Source organism: Phaenicophaeus curvirostris, chromosome 2, assembly GCF_032191515.1.
Source record: "Phaenicophaeus curvirostris isolate KB17595 chromosome 2, BPBGC_Pcur_1.0, whole genome shotgun sequence".
NCBI classification, from domain to species: domain Eukaryota; kingdom Metazoa; phylum Chordata; class Aves; order Cuculiformes; family Cuculidae; genus Phaenicophaeus; species Phaenicophaeus curvirostris.
In genome coordinates, this window is record NC_091393.1 from 54,694,299 (window position 1) to 54,720,679 (window position 26,381).

General features: G+C 35.8%; 1 protein-coding gene across 1 annotated transcript in view; it reads left to right on the forward strand.

The window, feature by feature from the left end:
• The window catches only part of SYNE1 (spectrin repeat containing nuclear envelope protein 1), a 285,435-nt gene that overhangs the window by 70,936 nt on the left and 188,118 nt on the right, over window positions 1–26,381 (forward strand). The window contains exons 10-21 of the mRNA XM_069852100.1: window positions 3,390–3,497; window positions 4,282–4,419; window positions 5,554–5,718; window positions 8,775–8,887; window positions 9,434–9,602; window positions 13,111–13,207; window positions 14,670–14,872; window positions 18,470–18,634; window positions 20,008–20,160; window positions 23,135–23,278; window positions 23,568–23,741; window positions 24,658–24,816. Coding sequence (XP_069708201.1) covers window positions 3,390–3,497; window positions 4,282–4,419; window positions 5,554–5,718; window positions 8,775–8,887; window positions 9,434–9,602; window positions 13,111–13,207; window positions 14,670–14,872; window positions 18,470–18,634; window positions 20,008–20,160; window positions 23,135–23,278; window positions 23,568–23,741; window positions 24,658–24,816 — 1,788 coding nt within the window. The remainder of the gene's footprint in view (window positions 1–3,389; window positions 3,498–4,281; window positions 4,420–5,553; window positions 5,719–8,774; window positions 8,888–9,433; window positions 9,603–13,110; window positions 13,208–14,669; window positions 14,873–18,469; window positions 18,635–20,007; window positions 20,161–23,134; window positions 23,279–23,567; window positions 23,742–24,657; window positions 24,817–26,381) is intronic.

The window sequence follows — 26,381 nt, forward strand, 5'->3', positions numbered from 1 at the left end:
AGTTCATATTTGAAAATTCTATCCTGCCTGTGCCTGATAATTTGAGCAGTTTAACTGGTGCATAAATACATATTAGAGAACCCAACAAAACACTCTTTTCCAGGTTCATAATTAAATTTCTCATGAAACATAGATGGGTATCTTTAGCTCTTCAAACAAAAAACTATTCTGTGTTATGTAATTTTCAAAAGAACTCTGCCATATCAGTTAATAAAATAATGTTTTGACTTTGACTCTGGGCTGAAACCTTTCTTTGTAAATTTAATTTTATCCCCTTATTGTACTGGAACTCAAACACTTTTCTCTAGTTAGCTTCTTTGATGTTCTTTGGCGGTTGAGTGCTCTACTTCTGTTCATCTCTGCAATTCAGTGAATATTCAGACAATGATGTCAGGATAAATTAATCTTTTAAGATGCTGTTTGGAAGTACCATGCAGAAAATAAGTCATGGTGGCTTAGATAAACTGAAATGAATGTGATCAGAGGTCAATGATCCTTATACTGGGGAAAGCACAAATAGTTATAATTACCCTAGATAACTTTACTTGGTGGTTTGTGTTCTGATCTGTGTGCTACTTCAGATGTGCAGGTTTTAGAAAATAGTTTGTATGTCTGTAAGAATATGTTTTTGATATTACTTTACTAAGTGTAAGAACCACTAGGCAATAATGAAAGTCTTGTTTTAAGAATGGTAGCTCATTAAACCTGGGAGGTGTTGGTGACAGGTGCCTTGATGGCTAAGAAAATGAATCTTTTATGTCAGTAACCCAAATGGAGACTTCAAAATGCTTTCCTATCAACAAAGGACTACAGAACAAAGTTTGCAGGTGTTAAGTGATGTGCTGAACTGCAAAACTGTGAAAATGTATGAATAAAGAAATAAAATGCTTATGTTGTTACATGATAGGAATGGTTGGACTCGATGGTCCGGTGGGTCTCTTCCAACCTGGTTATTCTATGATTCTATGATTCTGTGATGTCTTTCTTAGTATTCAATTAGGCAGTTACTGAAATACCTATGTTTTCTGCAATTAAATAAAGTAAACAAAAATTATCTAACTAAGTAGTAAAAAAAAAAAATCATAAAAGACACAATACCACCACTTAACTTCATCTTTTCACTTAGAGTCAGGGAAATGGTATGTGATGTAAGAGAGATGTGGCTGTTCTGGTGTTCTTTATCTTCAGGTACCACAGAGGTGTTCCTGGTGATATTTATTTCAAAAGCATTTGGTCAGATCCTGTTTTATCATTTACTAAATTTTTAAGCTATGTTGACAGGCTTTTTGCAAAATAACTGTTTTGTTCACATTGCTGTATGAACAGCTGCAGCCACGCAGATGCATTTCTTGAAGAGTTACCTTAAAAAGCTGCTTCTCAGAAACAAGAACATGAACCATAAAGGACTAAAAGCCAGTGTTTTACAAAACTGAATTTATAGTGTGAATTAAAAGTTATGTATACAACATTGTGACGCTCTTATTCTCTTCCTGATGTCAAGAATATTTTACTTAAAGTTTCAGTTAATAGAACTTCCAGTCCTTTAAGATGTGTAATTTAGTATTGCCTTTATGGAGCTGACAGCTAAATACTAATAGAAACCTCAATAGTCTAACTAAAGTTATGACTTCTAATGAATGGACATTTAATACCAAAGTTCTTTTTCTGCTCTCTCATATTCTGCTCATAGGGGAGTAGTCCTGGCTTTGCTGTTTATTTCAAAGGATCTTGATGTTATTTTTCTATAAACAGAGCCAACTATCAGATGAGAAGAGGAGGAATTTTCTTCTCCTCTATTTCCATAATTTTAAGAAGTTGGTAGCACTGGGAGTTTTGGCTTCTTGGGATACTATGTGTAGTCAAGAAAATCTCAACATCACAAGTAGCGGGAGCAGGGAAGTGTTGTGGGTCCTGTACTGTTTCTCTGGTACCAGCTTTTAGCGAGTGTCAAAATACAGGAGCATGAGCTACAGTGAACGTTGGTCCAGCACTGCTGCTCTAATATCATGTGAACATTGCTGCAACTACCCTGCTAAGAATTCACCTAGCAGATTAACAGATACCTGTGACATTTGCACAATCTGTTGCGTAGATTCTGTCCAACCAACTGCTGCTGCTTTGATTAGAGAGAATTAGTAGAAATACATGAAAGAAGGGTTTCTTTCCTGTCTCAATATCCTGTCCTTTCCTTGGCTGTAGTGAAAGAATAGCTGTATGCTTTTAAAATTATTAAGGGAAGTTATATTTTACATATTTGAGGCAGCTTTCAAGGAAAGGATCTGTAATTGGCTCCTTTCCCAGGTTAGGATCTTGGAAGGAAGTACGTTGTTTCTCAAATACATTCAATGGCTATTCTTTTTTTATCACATGCTCCAATTTTTCTTCTCTCATATAATGCTTAAAACTCATTCACTTATCTTAGGTGATTTAATCATATGAAGTGGTGTTGATTTTTTTTTTCTGTAATAGATTTGTTTCTGACAAATTTTACTGTAAAATGTCTTATTTGGTTTCAAAGAGTAGCTTCTGATCATCAGTCAGCATATACGTTTCATTGAGTGGAGGTCCAAGATGAATGCTTGTATCTTACTTGATGAGCCTGGTTGCACAGCGCACAGAACCCCTCTCTGTTGTGTGCTAACCTTCTCATATAACATTCTCACAAACCTGAGATTTGCTGTTAATATTTTTCCATTCACAGCCAGAGAACTTTTCAGCCTTGTAAAGCACCAGTGCCATAACTGAAGTGTTAAAGCAAAACTGTGGACAGATGTGCTACTCTTCAAAGCTATAAAATGGCATGGAAGCAAAAGAAACTGGATAAAATTTAATTTTTTCTTTCTTTTAATTTTCCTTGTTGAAATGTTCTCTATAAATATTTTGACAACTTCTAAGCTTGGAGCTTGATGTCAAGGATTACCCTGAAATCACTCAGAAAATAACTTTTTTTTCAGTAATAGCAGACCAGAAAATAAAATGGTATTAAAAAATGATAAGTTCCTCTCCTGCCACAGATCAATTAAGTTTTACTGAAAATTGACTCTACAAATATATTGAAGACTAAAATTAGCTCTTGATTTATACTTTGTGTTACTTTAACATCTTGAGAACTGTAAATAGTATCTTTTACATTGCAGTGTCCCAAACTGGCACTATTTCAGCACTGTAAGATTCATGTCTAGATGCTGAATTCTTCTCTTGTAATCAGAAAGTGCTTTTCAGTTAGACTGTATGAAGATAAGTGATGAGAGAATTGGGCCCTGGTGTTCCGTTTGCTTTCACTACAACTAATGACCTTGACTTGCTAGAGAGATGCTAATTTCTGGACTCTGACACCTCCACTAATAGGCTGCAATGTTGTTTTTGTATGTGGTTGTACTAAATTACAGAAGGAAGACAGACTGATGCTGAGAGACCTAAAAGTGTGGGCAGAACAATTTGAACGAGACTTAACCCGAGCACAGGTGGCAGAAACAAGCTTACAGGAAAAATACCAGGTAAGCAGTAAAGAAAATTTTATATGAGGAGACATTATAGTCATTGTTATGTGTAATGCGTACTTCAGTATTTTATGCATTCTATGTATATGCGAGTTAGTATACTGTAGCTTAAAGAAATAAGGACACAAACTGTCTTGCCTTTTATTTGTGGAGGAATCATAATGTCAACTCCAGCTTTGCTACGTAGAAGGATGCACAGATGGTTTGCCTAACATAGAGCTTTTTCTAGCAGTGTAAAAAACATTGTCCTAGTTAAAAGCAAGCGTGTGTCTCTACAGATCCTGTGTGATATAGCTCAGATGGGAGGTATGACTGTAGGCTGGATAAAGTGGCAGGTGGAGAGGGCAGGGCTTAGAACTTCATTTTTAACCCTTCTCTCAAAGGTTAAAGTCTGAATTAGCAATATAAATTCTGGTCTAAATTTTCTCCTGAAGCTTGTCCGTTCTATAAAGCAGCCATTGTCTGTCCTAAATAGCATTTAATCCATTTGCTAGTTTATCTGATCAATTATTATTTTCTTTCATATACGGTTCAGGCACCTATTAACTAAAGGAAAATACAGAAGTCCCACCTAATTTTCCCTGGAGGATTCTGCAGTCCATTAAAACATTTAATAAAATTCATTTCAGTGTAAATATACAAATTTACTGCTATTCCCCTTTAGGAAGGGTTAGTACTTCTATCAGTACCAGATTGTCATAAGTAGTAGTACTCCATAAATACTAAAGAATTTTGTTCTTTGACTCTGTAGTACATTGATTTGGTTTTTCTCTTTGTGTAGTCATTTAAACATTTCAGAGTACAATATGAGGTAAAAAGGAAACAGATTGAACTTGTAACCCAGTCATTAAGGAAAGATGGTAAATTGTCACTTGATCAAGCTATGGTGAAGCAAGCATGGGAGAGAGTTTCTTCCAGGGTAAGTAGAAAATTATTGTGCTATATATTTTTTATTACATGAAGAATGAGAATTTAAAATCATTTAGACACCTGTTTGCTATTGATTTTATTAGACCAAAATGGACCAAATTTCTAGAACTATTGAATGATTTTGCATTAGTGATGAGAACATTTACTGCATTATTACCTTTTAGTATTGTTCAAAAAGAGAATATGAACTTTAAAAAAAGGACTACGCTTCAGGATTTCTCTTTATTTCAAGTACTAACAGTACCTAGCCGAGTTCAAACCATTGTTCATAAAAAGCATGCACAATGCCTCTTCAGAATGCGATGGTTTAATGTAAATTGGTAGAGTTATCGAAGAAATTCTTAAAGTTTTTTTAATATACCTAAAAAAATGCTCCTCTGTATTACCAAATACATTATCAATAAATGGGGGGGTCGATGCTATTTTTAACCTGATCACAACAGTAATAAATCAATGTTAGTAATTTTGATAGCAATTTTGTAATAATTGAATGAAAAATACTAAGCAAGATATATTGTTTGTACTAAATAAGAAGTTATAAAATCATTACTCAGTATATATTCTTGGATTTTTTTTATGTCATAGATTTAACAGAGTATCTCTTTAAAAATATTCTGGAGTATTGATGTAATTTTCATTAATTTCACTAGCATAACTGGGATTGCCAATAAGATACTGTAGTTACTGCTATAGTCTTGATTCCACAGCCCTTTGAGACTCATTTGCCCTTTACTCAGAGATAATATGTTCAAAATAGAGAGAAAAAGATTTTATACAAGAGCATGAAATTTCATCAGGTGGAAGAAAGTCTTGCATCCCTTGCTGTACCTATTAACTGATAACATTTCTGTTCTGTATCTCATTGGTTGTTCTAGTTTATATGTGGTCAGTTCTGTAACTCCAGTTACCATTCTAGATGGGGAATACATGAATCAACAGAGGTTTTGTTGCCTGTGAGAATGCTACAATTTTAGAACCGATGTAAAGTAATATACCTAAGGTTTATGTCTTAAACATACACTGTTATGTGGAGTTTGGGTCTTAAAATCTGATTTTTTTCAATATTCTTGTTTAAACTTCCTTCCTTGTTTAATTATAGAATCCTCTTACTTTTATTTCCTAGCTACTTGATTGGCACATATACCTTGACAAATCTCTTCCTGCACCTTTGGGTACTATAGGTGCTTGGCTTTATAGAGCAGAGGCTGCTCTGAGGGAAGAAGTAATTGTTCAGCAAGCTCATGAAGAAACAGCAAATATAATACACCGGAAGCTTGAACAACATAAGGTAGAATTACATGCATTCATTGCGTGCATTATATGTCATTGTTTCCAAAACTGATGAGTAAATAATCCATTCTGTACAATGAAAGATTATTATTTCTAGTGTCTGTGGGTGGTGTCATCTTGACGGTAGCTAAATCTAGGATGTGATGATTTGAACTGTGGTATCTGTATGTCTTACAAACAATATTCAAAATTGCTTTTGAATGTTCCTACCTCTTCTATTTGAAAGATATCGGGTATTAATATTTTAATTATCACCTTATGCTAAGATTTCTATTGAGCAAAATTCTATAGGGAGCTCAGAAGTTGGGTACATTGTTCAACCAATATGAACTTTTTAGGTGAAACAGCAGAGAATAGGGCAAACATACTAGGTGTGCTGATAGTCAGTTCGAATGATACATACCGGCGGGAAAAGTAGAATGAAATTAATTATCATAGTGTCATGAGGAAAAATAGCATGACAAATCCCCTCTGCTGTGGTAAACAGGAAACTTTTCCAGATGAATTTAAATGTGTTTGCTGTTATTCTTTACTCAGTCCAAGTTCTTATTTTCAGTCATAACTATGAGATTGTCTGTGCATTTACATAATATATATGAGAAAAATATAGATAGAAGTTGTTAGTGAGATCATAAAAGAAACTGAACCAGTAAATATGATACAGAAAGCAAAGAGGTGGTATAGAGAAACTACTGCAAGTGCAGACTAAGACTGTATTGATTTATATTGCTTTTTTCTCTATTGCTAGTATTTTAAAACTTGATTGTGGTTTTCTTATTTGTTGTGGTTTGGATATGGGTGGGGGTTTTTTTAACAAAAATGCCATATAATGAAAATATGGTAACTTTCATGGTCATCTCAGAACAGCTGTGACAGACAATGGTAGTTTATCTGCAAGATCAGTTGGATCTTCTTATTAGTCTTTATTAGAACAGTGGCAGCTCTTCTAACTTTAGTTGTAGATAATAAAATTAAACCAAAGCAATATTAAAATTTCAGTGACAAAGACTCTTTTCTTTCAAGGTCTAGTCTATTGCAATGCTACATTTCATTAGCTTTCTTGTTAACATCAAATATTTCAGGATTCATAACATTTGTTTAAACAAGCAAGTCAAACACTTGTTTTGTTATATATCTCCTTTTGACACATTCATAAGAAACAGAAAAGAGTGTGTCCTGAACTGTGTTTTCTTTTCATCAGAAATGCTGTGGTGAAGGATTTCTCCTCCAACAAATACACTTTGATTTAGATTAGTTTGTGCCGGAGGAGTTTTCCCATGGAAGTGGGATGGGGAAAGCTTCAAGAGAAGTGTGTATAGTTATATCTGTTCCTGGAGTTTCTTTTGTCACTTGAATTTGCATTGATGAATAATAACATGCTACTGCGTAGTAACAGAAATCCATTCGTGTATTTTTTTCAGTCCTTGTTTCCTAGGAAGTTGTTTGGGCTTGTACGTTAATGTCTTGTTCAGAGAACGTTATCGCTTTCTCTATATCTTTGTCTCAGTGGGTTGTTTTACTGAACTTTATAGCTCATGGTCATTTTGAAGCAAATATGAAATGTACTGTCTTATTTGGACAAACTTGCATGGAATCAGGCAAGCGCTTAAATTTATTTTTATTAACATTGCCACCAAGATCCAGAAATTAAAGACAATGTCTGTGCTTGTTGAGGGTCATTTTGCAGATCAGGATTTAGTTTCATGAGTACATTATATAAAAGTTTTCATGAGCTTCCAGTTCATGTTGTATGAAACTACTGGGTTTTATTTTGACTTATCACTGCATGTGAGCTGCATCCCTTTTTGTTCGACAAGGTCTCAAGTGCAGTTAGCTGAGATACTTGTTCCAAGCCTTTCTTTTATGTGAGAGTACATTAGACACAGAATACCCTCAGTGGTGGTTTTGCCATAGTAAAATCGGTGCATCATTTGCATCTGAGAAAGCCTGGCTTGTTTCCCTTCACATCAAGGTGTTGGCTGAAGTGGAAAACAATTAAAATATGGGTGGGTCAATAAGGATGGTAGGACTGCTTAGTGAGCTGAGCCAGTGAATTAGTATTAATTTCTGCTGTGCAAACACTGGACTTTGACTGGGTAGAAACCCTTCGTCGGCTCATAGGAATACATAGACATCTGTGATCAACACAGAAGTCTGCAAATTGTTCCCCAAGGTGAGAAAGGGGTACCTTTGCTTGATTTCCTTTGCTAATAGGCTTCTGAGTGCTTTGTGCCAGGAGTTGTCTTTAGTCAGTAAAATACCCACTGTTCTGTATCCTCTCAGCTGCTGGGGGCTTGACGTGTTAGTGTTACGGTATCTCTTCAAAGACTACTGCCAGTCATTCATTTAATATGTAATCTCCAGGAAGCCGTTTGAAGCAGTGTTGCTTAGTTACAGTTGAAATGCGCTCTGCTGTAAGGTTTTTGCTGGTACAATTCTTATCAGAGGAATACAGGTTGGAAACCACATTCTGCGTCCATTTTTGTAATGTAGAGAGTGATCCTGAGATCTTTTGATGCTGAGTGAAAAGTTCACTAAATATTGAATATGTACTTACATAAGGAGCTATGGATCTTCTGCCTGTATCTAGTGGAGTAGATTAGTTGCTGAGAATTTGAATCTATACTTATTGAAGGTTAGTATCTATTTTAAAGATGTAAAGAGTAAATTTAGCAAGATTATGCTATTATGATATTAGAGTATTCACAGACTGTATTTCAGGGATTATTTAGTACTGTTAAGAGTTCTTGTTTTGTTAAACCTTTGCAGTATATTCTCTGTTTTAAAATCTTGCATAATTGGCTTTAGCAGAGCATCTTATAAGGGGGTTCCCTATGTAAATGTTCAAGTTGATGTAAATGCTTCTGTGATATACCTAACCTTGCATGCAAATATGAGAGCATGATCAAATAGTTAACTACATTGAGTCATCCGTGCAGGCTTAAAATTGTGCTTATTAATTAGATAGCCTACTGTGAACCTTCTCTCTCTTTCTCTCTGTCTCCCTCTCTCTCCCTCCTCACTCTCTCAATCTCTCTCTTAAAATCAAATCAGGATCTGCTGAAAAACATAGATGGCCACAAAAAGGCATTCCATGAGATCCATGGGGCCAGGTCTGTTAATGGAGTGCCTGTTCCAGCTGACCAATTAGAGGATATGGCAGAGAGGTAAGGCTTTCGATCTGAAATAAAAACCCTGTGTGAATGAAAGGCAACCTGTTTTATTTTTAATCTATTCATGTAAAAATCACTGTCTAATTATGGTTCTCTGTAGCAAGCATGAAAAAAATTGAAAGGAAAAAATCCTCCTAGAATATATGTTAAAATATACCGAAAAGCCTGATATGTTACAGATCGATGAGAATCAAAATAAGCTGTGGGATTTGGGAGGGAATACTTTTTTACATTGATCTTGTTATTACTTGTCTCTGGAAAAAAAATGTTATGTAATAACAGCCAGGATGCATCTGAAGAAAAAAAAGAAAAAAACCCCGACTTTCCAAAACTTAGTAACAGATGTAAATTGATGATTTCTACAGAAACGTAATTAATTTCCTGTTCAAAAATAATCGTCAGGATGATCATTGTATGTAATTGAATGTTTGTAAATTCTGAGTAGTGTGAAAGATTAGAAAAATATGTGAACTGTAATAAAAGCATTCAGTCTCTCCTGAACATTACTGTATTTTACTACAATGTGATTAATTTTTATAGGTTTAATTTTGTTGTATCTTCATCTGAGCTCCATCTGTTGAAGATGGAATTTCTGGAACTGAAGTACCGTCTACTGTCACTTTTAGTCCTTGCAGAATCAAAGTTAAAATCATGGATTATCAAATATGGAAGACGAGAGTCAGTGGAACTACTTCTCCAAAATTATATTGTAAGTTGGAATTATCTTTCTCTTTTAATAATTATTCTTGAAATATCCATATTTAAGATTCATGGAAATTAATAAAAGAAAAATGGAAATGGGACCCACCAGCCATGAACTTTATAACTGCATTCTTATGGAATACCTTTTCAGAAGTGAATCTGTCTTCCCTATGGAGGAGCTTCGGTCAAAGTGCCAAGAATGAAAATTATTCTCTTTCTATCATCTCTTCAAAACCAGAAGTAGTGTCCTAGCTGCTAACTGTCTGACAATCAACTTGCCAAGTATATCTGGAGGTTCCTAATACTAGATTTTAATTTACCTTAGGTAGCAATTCCAAAGAACCTAATTTCATTTTCTTTTACAGCTGCATAGATGAACTTTATACTGATACACACAGACTAAGTGTACAGATAGGAGAGATTTTTGGCGTGCAGTCTCCCTCAGTACTTTTAAAAAAGTCCTCCAAATGAAGGAAAAAGAAAGAATTACACTACTTCTGTGTACTTGTTCAATATACTATATTAATAGGGCTGCCATTTTATTCTTTTAAAGAATGGCTTTTCTTCTTCTACTCAGCATTAGTATATTAAACCCATTATTTTATTTCTGTTCTGGAAAGAGATTGCTCCATCCCTATATCATGTTAAGAAACAGAGGTATTGACTTACAGATGATCGCTGATACATTCCTTTTCAGCCTTGTGCTGCTGTATTTTGCTAAATTCACAGTTGCAGTGCCAAGTGGCTGGTAGAATGGTACCACTGCTGCACTTTTTCATTAAGGCGTGGGGGATTCTTTGTAAATCAGAACTGTGCTAAATACCTTTTCCCCTTCTATCTAATCCATATGAGGAAAATTGCACAGGAAAATTCAGTTTGGAAATACTCCATAGTTACAGAACTGTTCAGAGCCAGAACACCGTGTAAAGAAAGTTATCGATACCTGCACAGCCTAATAGTTTTTATTACTTTTGAAGAAAACTTCAAACTCAATAAAGTTTCTCTACAAAGTGAGAATTGGAGACCTGCTTACACTTTTCCCTTCCCATGTTTTAACTTCAGCCATTAGGGACACATAAAAATTCAGAAACTAAGCCTTATTTCAGACAAGCTTTATAAAATTCAGATGGTTATTTAAAATAGCGTAGTTTGCTAAAATGACATGTAGTAGCCAAGAGTTATAGTCTACTTTTTACTCTGTAAAACTGTTGCAAAAATACTAAAAAGTGACAAGGGAAATAATGAGGAAGTGGATAGCACTGTTGTTGAGATGATTATTAGGGGAAGGAAAATGCTTCCTTGCATCATGTTACAAAGCTGCATCACATCAAAATGAGGAAATTGGGACAAGAAGATAAATAAAGCTCAGTTTCATTCCTTATGGCTTTGACTTCTGGCTCTTTGCAGGTGTCCAAAGATGGGAAGAGGCATTATTTGCTTTGGCTTAGCTGGGAGCAATTTTCAAGGACCAAGAGCCAAGTTTTCCTCTTCCAGTAAATTAGGAGTCTTGCATATGAAATCTGTAGTCAGTATGTTATAGTCAGTGACTGTATTAACAGGAGATAAAAATATACGTTTGTTTGTCTGCCAAAGCAGACTGAGCAATGTCAGCACTCTAGGAATATGTGCAGTTAGGTTCTGGATAGAACATATGTCTGGAAAATATTTGTGTACTGTAGCTGAAAAATAAAAGTGGTGGGTTTTGCTTTATCCCACCTTCTTTTCCCCTGTCTGTTGTATACCAGAAGTAAAGGTGGGCACAAAATGTATACCATCAACCTGAAGAATATACCATACCTAAGAATCAGCTGTAGTGGAGATACTGGGTTTTAAACCAAGGGACTGTTTTTTAGTATCGCTGTATTAGCACTGTATGCTACATGGATTTGGGAAAACCTCCATATTTTCTTTAAGGGATCTTGTCAGATGAAAGATAATATTAATTAGTAAAACGTCTATATTTAATTTTTAAAAAATATTTCGAATTGAAAATATTTCAAATTGCTTTTGAGATCAATATTGTATAAGTAGTTTAAGGTCTTTTACTTTCTCATATGAAGTCTTGCTGGTTTTGATTGAGGGTAAAATGTCTGTGTGTATGAGTCTGGCAAAAGCAAAGGTCAGGAGTTTGTCACGTCATTTATTGTAAAGTCTGTAGTTCTTTATGCATGCCAGATATTTTTTTTAACAGTAGAGCAGAGGAAGATTCTGATTGTTCTTGACTTCTGACTTCCTTGGTTATAAACACATTTAAGTTACATGCTAGATAACTGTGTTGATTTGACATAGCAACTGTAAAAGATTTTAAAATAGAAGATTTTAAGATATATATTGGCAGGCACAATCATTTTTAAAACTTATTCATTTTTATGTAAGGTGAGTTAAAGAATACACAAGATCTAATTCTCCTCTTCAAAGTACATTGAAATTTGACCTCACTTGTATCCTAGTTTTTCCAAAAATCACGCTATTACACATAGAATTTTTTTCTATTCTGACATTCCAAAGATTGTGTAGACTATGAGAGATATACTTGCCTTAATTTTGTAAATCTGTAACTGAGGAAACATGGGAGGTAGCGCAAGTTAGAAAACCATTCCAAAATTCTAGATAAGTACATTAAGTGAGACAAAATAAAAAGCTCTATTAAAAAATGGTAGTTTTTTCTCCCTTTACAGTGGGAATTAAAGATATAATATGCTTACGTAATACAGAGACATAATTATATATTACACTTAAAGGAAGTAACATTTCTGAAGTACGTTTATTAAAACTAACTCAGTGTCATTTGCCATGAGGCATAGAGAGATATAAGTGATAGAGCCATAACTTTGTGACCAAATTATTTCAAGATAAATTATGCATCACACTATAACACATTACACAGCTAAAATATCACACACAAAGGAAAAGCACCATGCCACACTTTGGGAAAGCAGCATCTCTTTATGTAGTGTTTCCTTAACCTCATTTTTTTCAATTACAAATGAGGCAAAGGAAAGCTGAAGGGTAAGTCAAATGTTTTTTGTCTCTTAAAGTGAAAACTGTCTTTCTCCAAAGGCTTAATACAGGAACAGTTTTTAAAGTTTAACTGGATTTTTTTTTTTTTTTGTGGTGACCTATGTGGATGAAATTTTCTCTTTTATTGAAATTATTTTAGTTCAGATTTCAGTGTGAAAATGTTTCCATTAAATAATTTTTAAGGTAATTGCTCAGTTTCTGCACATTCACTGTATCATATGCTAGTGAATTTCTGCAAATCAGCAACTAGCAGACTAATTAAGAACATATTAAATAATCTTTCTATATGCCAAGTAAATAAACTGTATTTGTAAAGGAAGACTGCTGTACCATTAATTCAAAAAGTTGAAATATGTATATAATTTTCAAATGAGGAAAAATATCAGTGGAGACTAATGAAGTTGTCATTGCTGTCCTGATGTAGTTTCATAGAAATTATCATTATTCTTAATATCTATCTTAATTTTTTTCTCTTGTAACTTTTTTTTTTTCAGTCTGTTATCGAAAATAGTAAGTTCTTTGAGCAGTTTGAAGTTACTTACCAGATCTTGAAAAGAGCAGCTGAAATGTATGCCAAAGCAAATGGTTCAGGTAAATGCTGATGTTTCTTTCACCACAGGAACAATGTTTTATCTCTTTAGACTTAAGTATCTCTTAAAAAGATCTCATGTTTGTTTCCTCCATGCAGCAGAGCTGTTCAGCAGCTGCAGCTCTCCACAGAGACTACAGCCTCTGACAGCAATTTCACATGTTCTCTAGCATGAAGCTAGCTTATGCAGAGCAGCCTGCCCTTGTGCCCTTAAGATTTCTTAATCTCCATAAGACGACGATCACATTCTGAATTCCTAGTGGGAGAAGTCTGTGGACCATGCTGACTTCTGGATTGTTTTGGTGTTGTCGATTTGGCCCAAAGGTGTACCAGAAACCAAATTAGGAATAGGGAAGATCATGTTGTGTGCCTGGAAATGCTCCCTGGCTTGCCTTCATTTACTAGAAAAAGACAAATAAAGAGTTGGTCTCTGTATTGTTGTTGTAGCAACAGTATGCCCTCGTTTATTGAAGATTCTTCATTAACTCTGAAAACCTATAAGAGGAACCCAAATGACAGTTGAATTAGAGATGTACATGAGAAAACCATGTAGCTGATTCAACAGCTACCTCCTGTAATTCCTGAACCCTACTCAGTTCAGTGAGAATGCATGAGGGCAACGTTTGACCTAGATAGTTACAGACATGAGATGAGTTTAATCTCTGCTGAAGAGATAACACACTAATGTTGGTGGAGAGTTGCAGCAGCGGCTGAAGTCATTAACAGATGTGGAGAGAAAATGGATAAACTTTTGTTGTGAAACTTGATGATGGTAACACCCAAATATTATAAAAGTAAACATTTTTACAAGGTATTCTTACAAAGAATAAAATAAATAGATTTATTCAACAGTATTAAAATGTCCAATAGCAAATTCCTTTCTAAAGGGCAGCTACTCCCTTATATGAATTTTCTACATGGTTTATGAAGTCTCAGTATTTTCTTGGGTCCTTTTTCTTCTCTCTGTTTTTTTCTTCTGGAATGAGGACATACTTGTTCTTTTATTGCCTGAAAAAAATAGAAAATTAATTGGCAAAAAGTTGGCAACAATTTGACTTTTAAGCCAGTGGAAAGAAGATCAGAATTTAATTCAGTGTGTTTCAGTGTAGACATAATATGTGTTTGTACATTATACATCTCCATTATTTTCTGCTTTTTAAGAAAACTTTCTGTATTTCTTTTATAGATTAGAAATTAACATCATACTGAATATGAAATATGACTGCTTTAATTTAGCACTCATTTTACTTACTTTCCTTAGTCTTTAATTCACAGGTTTATTTTCTCATTCGTAATTTTGCAGTGAAATTGGCCATGGAACTGAGCATATGTATATAAAAGCTACTGAAATAGAAGTTATAGTAACATATAATTCTCTGGTGAGAATGGATAAGCATAACATAAAATTAAGCTTCACAGAAATAATAATGAACCTAAGTAATTAATGTCTTCCCTGTGTCTCAGTGGAAGAAGTTGAAAATGTGATGAAATTCATGAATGAAACAACAGCACAGTGGAGGCACCTCTCAGTGGAAGTGAGAAGTGTAAGAAGCATGCTGGAAGAAGTGATTGCTAATTGGGACAGATATAGCAGCACTGTGGCAGGTCTACAAGCTTGGTTGGAAGATGCTGAAAAAATGCTGAATCAGCCTGAACCTTCTAAAAAGGTGTGTACTAATAGCATATGTATCTGGCTATTTTGTAAATTATGAAATGTGGAATGTTTTTTTTCTATTTTCTTAGGTTGTTTTACAAAATGTCATACAAGAGAGAGAGGTTTTCTCAGTTTCTGGCATGCTGTCCACATTCGTCATAGGTATTTAAATGTTTGCGCGTGTAGCACGTACATACAGGCATGTACGTATATATATGCAAGGAAGGAAGGCATCATCTATGATAACCTGGTTAGAGGCATCGTTGACATGAATATAGGGCAGTAGTATTGCTCAGAGATAGGAATGTTACACAGTTCACTCAAAGGCAAATACAGCTTTTAACAGCAAAGTGCATAGTCAGATGCTGCATATAAAAACACTTAAAGAAAATTATTTTTCCACTGATTTTTCTCCTATATAGATGACAGATTGCAATATTAGTTGCCTTCACAAGACAAAATTATTAATATGTGTTGTTATGTTTGATGATTAAGGAATTAATCCATTTCCCTGATGTATTAGAAAAGTTTAAGATAGCTCCATTTGGGACCTGCATTCATAAAGATAATTTTGCTGTCTTTTTTTTTCTGTTCTAAAGATTTCAAACTAACACCTGCTCAGGAATGAGCATTTCGTGTTATGTGATGGGCCAGTATACTTTTTGTTAACAGTTTGGTAACTTAAGTAGATGTAAAATAATTGAATACACTTTTAAAATAAAAATAAGCCTGTGAAAATTGTTTACTAGTCTCACATAATATTAATACCAATATTAATTAATACCATATTACTAAGCAGGGAGTGTGACCTCAGCCAATCAGGTTGATCTTAACTCCTTGTGTATGTTTTATGAAAATAAATTGACAGTGTTTAAAATGAAATATGCTTGTATCCATATATATAAACAGAATAAAAATATTTACTTTTCTGATCTATCTTATAACTTTACCTTTAAAGATTTCGAAAGCAAAAATCTGAACATATTCATAGAGTATATGCTTGTTGGATGTAGATTACTGAAACAAGTACTTCTTGCTGTTCTGATATATGAAGAGTTTCAGAAAGCCTTGTTGAAAAGTGTAGCTGTGAAAGCATTGTTCTTCCCATAATGCTAATATCTTCTTAAACGTATAGTGGTTCAAAAGTGTTAAAAATTATTAAGAGTTATTGTAATTTGCCTGTAGACTGAGATGCATCTTTTAAAATTTACTTCATCTATCGATGTTCAGTCTAGCAACAAACAGCAATAATATTCACTTAGATAGTTCCAAGGGTAGTTCTGATTTAGAACTTTGAATATTTGTTTATTAAACCAAAATACAATAATTACATATTTGTACAATTAATCATATAGCCATCAACACAAGCATCTGGAATCCCAGGTGAAAGAAAACTTGATTGGAATATGGCATACAACTTTTTTAATAATTTTCAAATATTTGTTCTGCACACCCACAAATATATCAGTAATATGAGACAAAGAGTTCATTGATGCTTATTTGGAAACCTTACCTGCATTACAAAAACCCCCTATATTCTATCCTAGGCAAAGACCGTCGTAGCTTCTTACCATGCTGTCATGCTTTTTTCTTCTTTCCAGTTTCTCTGTATAACTTCAAGACCAACAAATACAAATGTTCTTTTTGCAAAAGAAAGTGGTTTGTTGGATTTCTCATTGGTTTCTGTTTTTCAGAAACCGTATTGTGAACTTGTAGCACGGAAGTTGTTGCAAAAAACATCAGTATGCACTTGGATTTTTTGCTGCAAAATACTAGAAGTTTAGCAGTAAATGTATTAATGAACTAACCATTCCTTCTACATCTCCTTTATTTACTTGCACTATGTCTTAAGCACTTGCTATCATAATCTCATTATAACTACACTCTCCTACTTTCTCCAACAGCTGTATCCATAGGGTTTCAAAGGGCTTCTAGATCTCATGTGGGAACTACCTTAAAAAGAATTGCATTGTTTTAATTGAGAATGAGGTGTGATTTAAAATACCTTCCAAATTCCAAATTTTACATATGCTTTAGGCTGGCTACTTAACTACAGAGACTCCCCAGCAGGGTCTGAGAAAGGTAATGATTTGTGGAAATAAGTGTGTGGGAGCAAGGATGCGAGTTGTTTAGTTCATGTGCTTTTTTGTCCTTGGCCTCTAGTAAGCCTGAATGTTGGAGAACTGACCATTGCCAGATTCAGTAGGCAATTTCTTTTGGCTACGCTCACAGAGAGTAGCCTTTGCACAATTCAAGGGTTGTGCTCCACTGTGAGTAGAAGAAGATTCAAAGTACACCTACAATTTAGCTGAGATGATTAAGTTTATTCACTGATCCATTAGTACAGGCCACCTGTACTCTGTTGATCTCAGCTTTAGGAATTTAAAACACTGTGCCTTTTTCAATTCTTTCTTCAACAAATTTGAACAGTATATATCCATTTCACATTTTCTTTTTGGTTTTATCAGAACTGTTTTTACATATGTGTGGTTCTAAGAAGTATAAACTATGAAGTTTCAGAACAGTAGCTCTGAAACTGGGGGTGACTGATAGTACAACTGGACAGGACTTTCACATCTGCCTCTGAGCAAAGGATTGCCTGAGGCTGTCACTGTTAGATGAACAATCTTGGAATTATAGAATAGATTGATAGTCATAAATAAAATGAGTCAGTGCCCCTTCCTTAGTCCTGAGGACCAAGTGGCATGGTTCAGCTTGCATCTTTGTGGCTACTCTTCCTCCTCTTAAAGAAGATGGCCTCATAATTCAGTCTACTGGGAACAGTCCTTGTCATGTGCCATCCATTAAATTGGTTATTGTTTGGGAGAAGGGTAGCAGGGACAAGCCAAAACCATGTCAAATAAGGTGTGGACAATCATTGGACAGTTACAGAGTCTTGTTTTGTTTATTGGTATAGCTATAGTCATAGTGCCTGGAAATACCTGACTTAGGAACTGTTGCCCATACTCTTTAAGCGCAAAAAGGAAGGGAGGGAGCTGGTCTTTGTTTTCTCTACCAATTTATTGATATGTACTGCCTACAAGACACACAGAAGCATTTTGGTGCTATGGCTGGGCCATTTGAGCTATTTCACTGGAATGGGGGGAAAAAAAAATCAGTGATAACTATCCTTTTCTCCTCCCCATTCACCTACTCTGAGATTAAGAAGCAGCATTTAAGAATTTATCTTCTCGGGTCTTCTTGGTTGCCCGGCCGTGGAAGGCTCCGTGTGGTTCATGGAAGGGGCAGAATCACTCTACAGTCTCTATAAGGCCCAGGTTAATATCAGCCCATACTGTTTCAAGAGAAGACAGAAGTTAGATGAGCCCTGACAGTGTTTTCAATTAATGCAGTTTTCTCTTAAGGAGCTCAATTAGTTTAGCAGAAGCTATTCACTGGAGTAAAATGAGCTGTAAGTAAAGCAGTGGTAATTTTTAATTCCGTAGGTTATGTTCACAGACTTTAAAATTCTGTTATAGCATATCCAATATGAAGAGCTTCAAATGGTAGTTGTTCAAAGAGTTTTATCAAGCTGTTACATTCTTGTTTCATGATTTAAGGTAGAGAGTTAGAAAAGGTCTTGGAAAGGTGTTTTAATTTTCTTCTTCAGGATTTTTTCCGGCACTTACCTCATTGGATCCAACAGCACATAGCCATGAATGATGCTGGTAATTTTCTGATTGAAACATGTGATGAGACCATTTCCAGAGACCTTAAACAGCAACTTCTGTTGCTAAATGGAAGATGGAGAGAACTGTTTATGCAAGTTAAGCAGGTATGTGGTTTTGCTGTTGTTGCTTTTAAATACTTATTTCATCATTTCCCTGCCAGCAAGACAGAGTTGCCCCTCTAGCAGGACAGTAGGAAAACTTATTAAAGTACCTAACTACTCATCATTATTTAAAATAGAAATTAATTCCTAACAGCAGGTTTTTTATTTGGGGATTTTCCTTTCTTTATCTTTTTGATTATACAGCTTTTTATTTTGTTTTTTGAACATTTTCAGCTAGTCTAAGTGATAGTTTTTCTTTATGGTCTCCTGTCTTGATACAACGAATATTATTTATGCATACCCCACTCTGTTCTTTGAAGAAAATGTTTGGGTTTAAGTAGCTATTGTTATTGTGAGTTCTGTAAAACTAAACAATGAAAATAATGAAAGTGAATATTTTATTCTTTAATGAAAATTGCATTCAATTATAGTACTGTAACTATAAATAGGTACAATACAAGTCAGTTAACTAAATGTTTTCCCCAAATTAGTCAATTACTTCTGTCTTGTGTGCAAGGAGGCACTGATAGTAAATGAAAAAAAAACCACTCTTTTTCTCATGAAAGAGATTCAATTGATTTGAAAAGAAGCATTGTTTCTACATTTGAGCTTTAAAAAGCAAAGATCTGAGATAAAAATACAGAGAGATATTTCACAGCTTGTAAACATGTTAGAAATTATCTTCCCTATGGTCAATATACATGCAATATTTTCCCCCTTTTTCCCCCACTTATTTTCCCTGTGATTTAAAACAGCAGTTGCATGTTTAAAGATGCTGAGTCTTTTTTCTTTACTGGCATGATGTTATTCCCTTTGCAGTCAAGTTAAATGGAAAAGCAGATGATATCCCCATTTTGATTTTAACTTTTCCAAGCTGGTGACTAGAATGTCCTTAAGCTTTATTTGCTTTATTTAGAGTGGTTCACTGTTGAAACAGTAATGCCCAGGATGTAAATTTCTCTTCCACTACTTACGCTGCTTCTTTCATGTGCTGGCAGTATGGTTTTTGTCATTGGCATTTCATTGTTTCTGTCATGCTGATTTTTCCACTCTAAGAAGTGAATTGAGATGTCAATTCTAGGTAAGAAACAAATGAGTCTGGCATTCTCCAAATCATCCAAGCCCTACAAATGACCAATCTCTTGTATGAGTTTTGTTCTTTTTCGTGTCAGCACTATTGAAACTAATGTAGACAATTAATGTCTAAATAATGTAGAAGATGAGTTTCAATTATTTTGCATTTTGTTGAATACAGTTTTTCCAGCGAGCAATTGCACTGAAAACATGCTAATTCTCTTAAATCATTACTGTATGCCAGAGATCCAATTTGGGGTGAAAATTTTTTGTTTGTTTATTTTTACTTTACATTTTCTTAGTATGCTCGAGCAGATGAATTGGACAAAATGAGGAAGGAATACTTGGATGGTGTTGCCCATTTGACAGCTTTTATTGATGAAAGCAATAGGAAATTTTCAGTTCCTGTGGAAGTGTCCTTCCTTGATGTTAAAATGTTTGTACAAGATTTAGAAGTAAGTATCTTTCTTCCATTCCTTTCCTTATCTTTCATAAGAAACAAACTTAAGTATTTAATTCTGAGAGCATAACATTATTTGAGTATACATTTCCATTGTTGCTATTGTTTTTTAACCAATGGAGCTTTATTTGTATAACCATATAATCATAGAATGGTTTGGGGTGGAAGGGACCTTAAAGATCATTTAGTTTCACCTCCCCTACCACGGGCAGGGGTATCTCCCACTAGACCAGGCTGCTCAAGGACCCATCCAGCCTAGCCTTGATCACTTCCTGATGGGGGGACAGTCACAGCTTCCCTGGGCAACCTGTTCCAGAGCCTCACCGCCCTCATCATGAAGAATTCCTTCCTAATGTCTAATCTGAATATTCCCCCTTCCAATTTAAAGCCATTTCCCCTCATCCTATGACTACAGGCCCTTGTAAAAAGACCCTCCCCATCTTTCTTGTAGACTCCCTTCAGGTACTAGAAGGCTGCTATAAGATCTCCCCGGAGTCTTTTCTTCTCTAGGCTGAACAACCCAAGCTCTCTTAGCCTGTCCTCGTATGAGAGGTGCTCCATTCCTCTGATCATCTTTGTAGCCCTCTTCTGGAGTCATTCCAATGGTTCCATATCCTTCTTCTGTTGGGGATTCCAGAACTGGGCACGATACTCCAGGTGGGGTCTAAGGAGAGTAGAGTTGAGGGGCAGGATCACCTCCCTTGATCTCCCAGCCTTGCTTCTTTCGATACATCCTAATATACAGTTGGCCTTCTGGGCTGCGAGTGTGCATTATCAGCTCATGTCAAGCTTCTCATCAATCAGCATACACAAGTCCTTCTCTGTAGGGCCGCTCTCAATCACATTGTCCCCCATCCTATATTGAAACTGCAGATTGCCCCAATCCAGGTGTAGGACCTTGCACTTGGCTTTGTTCAACCTCATGAGGTTCACACAGCCCCACTTCTCCAGCTTGTCCAGGTCCTTCTGGATGACATCTCATCCTTCTGGTGTGCCAGCTGCACCACTCAGCTTGGTGTCATCTGCAAACTTGCTGAGGGTGCACTTGATCTTGCTGTCTGTATCATTGATGATAATATTACACAGCACTGGTCCCAGTACAGACCCCTGAGGGACTTGTCATGGATCTCCATCTGGAGATCAAGACACTGGCCACTACTCTCTGAATGTGACTGTCCAACCACTTCCTTATCCACCAAACGGTCTACCCATCAAATCCATATCTCTCCCAATTTAGAGAAAGATGTTGTGGGGGACCATGTCAAGGGCTTTATAGAAGTCTGGATAGATTACATCCACTGCTGTTTCCATGTCCACTGATGTGGTTGCCCCATCATAGGGTTGGTCAGGCAGGTCTTGCCCTTGATGAAGTCATACTGGCTGTCTCAAATCACCTTCCTGTCTTCCATGTGCTTTAGCATAACTTCTAGGAGCATCTGTTCCGTGATCTCCTCATGCATAGAGGTGAGGTTGACAGATTGGTAGTTTCCATGGTCATCTTTTCGATGCTTTTAAAAAATGGGCATATCATTGCCCTTCCAGTCAACAGGGACTTCTCCTGATTGCCATGACTTTTCAAATATTGTAGAAGGTGACTTGGAATGACATCAGACTATTTCCTCGGGACTCTAGTCAGCTCCCATAGACTTATATATGTTCAGGTTCCTCGGTTGGACATGAATGTGATTTTCCCCTACAGTAGGTGGGGCTATACCTCCCTGGTCCCCTTCTTGTTGCCCATTGACCCAGGAGGGGTGAGGAGAGCAGTTGTCAGTGAGGAATGAGGCAAAAAATTTGTTAACTACCTCAGCCTTCTCCTTGTCTGTTGTTAGGAGGTCTCCATTCTCATTCATCAGGTATGCTTTCTTTAACTTTCCATTTGTGGTTGACGTGCCTGTAGAAGCCCTTCTTATTAGTCTTAGATTCCTTTGCCAATCCAGGTTGTTCTACTGACTAATACCTTGAAGAGCTGGAAGTTTGCTTTCCTAATATTTAGGGTCCTAACTGTACTCCTTGCTTGCCTCATGTCTCTTGTGACCTTGAACTCCACCAATGCATGGTCACACCAGCCCAAGCTGCCTCCAGTCTTGGCATCACTGATGAGTTCACTTGCACTGGTGACCATCAGGTCCGATATTCTATCCCCTTGGATAGGACGTATCTATTACCTGGGTTGAAAAACCATCTTTGATGCACTGTAGGAATCTCCTGGATTGCCTATAGCTTGCCATGCTACTTTTCCAGTGTATGTCACGGGGGTTGAAGGTCCCCAGTAAGGCAAATGGCTTGCAGGCATGAAGCCTCCTGTAGGTGGAGGAAAAAGGCTTCATTGGTAGGGTCTTCTTGATCAGGTGGCCTGTAGTATACACCAACCGTGAGGTTCCCTTTGTTGCCTCAGTGTTTTATTCTCACCCATAAGCTTTCAACCTGTTTGTGGCTGTTCTTCAGGGACAGGTGTTCACACTCTTGCTATATTCTGATACAGAGGGCAGCACGCCACCCCTCCTTACTGGTCTATCCCTTCTGAACAGCCCATAGTCATCAATAGCCACACTCCAGTCATGGGATTCATCCCACCAGATTTCCGTCATGGCAATCAGATCAGAGCTTTCTGGCAGCATGGTAGCTTCCAGTTCCTCTGGTTTGTTGCCCAAGCTGCATGTGTTTGTGCTAAAGCTAATATAAATTATTATATTCTTCAGTGACATTTCCAGAGCTTATTTCCACTGGAAATATCCCACTGGATATTTCTTTCTCTCTAGTTTCAAATCACATTCAGGTAAGCTGAGCAATACCCTTTGGCATGGTTTTCTTGCATTTGAAATATAATCCAGTATTCACTGAAATCAATTATGAAAACAATTTATAATTGGAATATATCTCTGTTATCTGTTGAGAACAGACTTGTATCTCCCTTGAATGCATAAATGCTGTTGTTGAAATATTTTTTTTTGAAACATTTGTTTCAGAATATTAAGCAGAAATTGGCTGCAATGGAAGCTCAGTACAAAATGGTTACAAGAACTGCACAACTTCTTACAAAAGAAGTTGCACAAGAGGAAGTCAATGAAATGCTTGGAACTTTGTCAAGGATCAAAGAACAGCTGGGCAAGGTTGCAGATTACTTTTTCTACTACACATGTTGACTGTTGAACTAGTAAACAATAAGCTTTTCTACATAAATGCTCAGATATATGCATTTGAGAAAATATATAGTTATAGTAATAATAGATTGGATTAATGGGGAAGAAAATGTTACTTCTTTTCGACTTTAAGACTACTGTCCTTCAATGTAATATTCTTAGGACTTGGCAACCATATAAATCTGCATGCAGAGGAAGCTGCTATTTATTGAATTTTACAAATTTTTTAATAATTATTTTTCTTTAAAATGGCAAAAAGGTTAAGGAGTATTCCTGTGCCCTGGTGTATGAATGCCAGCACCTACTGTCTCCGCTGGAAGAACTAGAGAAACAAATCACACATTTTTATGAATCTCTTGAAAAAGTCAATGAAATAATTTCTATCCAGGATCCTGAAGCACAGCCTACAACTGTTCTTAAACAAAAAGCCCAAGTAAGTTTCAAAAACATCTTGCAAAGATCTGTTGCCTCTGAGTATGTACTGTTAGCTTTAGGAATTTGAATTGCAACTTGTTAAGCTGAGAAAATGTTTCTTCATATTCAGACAACAAGTATACTGTCCTAAAGTAAGCTAAGCATAAATATACAAAAAATTGAAACTTTTATTCCTTCCTGGTGCTCGTGGTTTCAATTCGAGAAGTAATTATTAGAATTTATTTACTAATTTTTAAAAAATCTAGCAGAAATTGGACAAAAGTATCAGAAATGCATTGCGTTTTTTATTAAGCAAATGCAATGACATGGTCAAGAGCTTCCATAGGTTTTCTTGGAAAATCATGGAAGCTTCTTAGAATTTTGGAAGTAGTTTCTTTCTTTGACTGCATTGTAGTAGAACATTAGTTTTTCTACCTGACCAAAAAAATGTATCATTCTGAGTGAATTCAGAGCTACTCAGAACTCACTGAGAAAGGTAAAGGAGAATATAAGGATCTTGCTTAGGAGCTAGGATTTATCCTTGTGTATGTGTCGTATATAGCCTGGAAGTAGTCCTTTAAAATTGACATTTCATTACAGTTGGATTTGAGGGGTAGTATATGTAGTATATGTAAATGAAGCTGAAGTCTTTCAAAGCCCTTTAGAGTCCCTTGGGAAAAAAAAAATAATATTGGAACAAAGAGATTTGACTTTGTGTGTGCGTATGTGTGTGTATATTTAAAAAATATAAAATGAGATCTTTCTTCTACTGCTGAAGGTTAATCTGCTTCAGAATGTCACAATTAAAAGACATGTTTCTTCTGCAGTTATGTGCCAACCAAGGAACCAAAATCTCCTCAGTTATATGGAGGGTGCTGGTTTCTGCTGATTGAGAAATAAACAGAGATTTGTTTGTTTGTTTGTTTTTCTCACAGGATTTAGTAGCTTATCAAGAAAACTGCAAGAAAGATGTGTCCCTGATTGAGAGAAATAGTCAGGGTATCCTGCAGTGTGTGACTTCAAGTGAAGTGATACGGCATTTCCATCAGTCAACGTTTCAGAAGAAAGTTACACAAGTTCAGATTACTTTTCAGGTAATTATGTTGTACCTTGGTGGATATTTTTGAAAGCTTGTTCATATGCAACTGATCCATTCTACTGTATCTCCGTTTCATCACTCTGCAGCTACTGTTGTAGGAAACTCTCCTCTCTGATGTCAAGTTATTAATTAAGGATTTGTCTGTATTAGGTAATAACTGGTCAGGGGAGTGATGGTCATATTCTCCTTGCAGTTATTCAGAGGTAAGAATGCCTCAGAAGAACTCAGTATTTAAGAATTTTCACACATCTCGGGATCCTTTAGAATGAGGACATGAAATCCACCTGCTAGGGCTGCACTGGTTTTTGTTTCTATGACTTTGTTATCTTGGCTAATTATTTGCTCCTATGTTCCCATACATCCCCTTTCACACAAAGCATGGAAGATGGAAACTTGCAAATGCTGCTGGGCATTGTATCTCCCCAGAAAATACAATGGATTATGCATATAGAGATTTGCAAATAGGTATTTGCATTTGTTCATGTAAAGATGTGTACTTTAGGCTATAATTTAAATTACCTGTAGAGCTCTGTGTTGTTGTTAGCCATATTGATATTTTTTTTTATATTTAGCCCCAGTCTAGCCCCTCTCTAGCATGAAATTAACCATTATCTTGGAATCAGATCTCTAGATGTTGGGTTACGTTAGACTTCTTTTCAGGCAATTACTGTTCAGTATAAGGCTATCTTTAATTTTAAGCTACAGAAAATCACCTGTCGGTAAAGAGCTGTCTCTGAGAGGTGGATTTCAAAATTGCCATTGTGTTTCGTGGGTTGTACTCTAGGATCAGTGGGTTTTGATTTACAATTTAGAAATAAATTATTTAAGTTTAGCTTATAGTAACAGAAGCAGATACAGTTGTAGCTTGGTAAATTTACCATGTTAAACATTAATTATTTTATTTCTATTAATATAGATGGTGATTTATCTCTTGGTGTAACATGGAATAACAATACAAAATATGGCATACACAGAGTTAAAATATTTATGGATCTGGAAACTGACATTCTCACCTGTAAAGAATACTTTCCTATATGATTCTATTATTATACACAAGTATTTATCAGGAAGCTTTTAAAAGGCTTGCAAGATATTCAATTTGAGAATTACAGGTTTGATTAGCTCACAAGTCATTACAACGCCTTACACTAGGGTTTGTAATCAGTGAGGATAGTGAAGTGTGTGGTTAGTAAGCAGCGTTCACCTGCAGCAAGGTAATTACAACCGGTGAACTGTTGATTTCTCCTGGTAAATTTTGTTATTTGCTTATTCAATTGTAACCATTGGATAATGTAGCGCACTGAAACAGACTACAAAACAGCATAATGAGGAGCATTTACTAAGATTTCAAAGCAAGATCACTTCAGAGTGGCAACTAAATCACAAAATTTCCTCTCCATTTAATCGTACAAACTTCGTCCAGGTCAGAAGACCTGTGACATGGAAACAGTTGGATCCATAGGTCAAACCTCCTTTGTGCAGAGTAATGTAGGAGTAGGTGGTCTGCTACTAGGAAAAATGGAATGGCAAGCTTTTAGCCATACTAGCTACTTTACATTT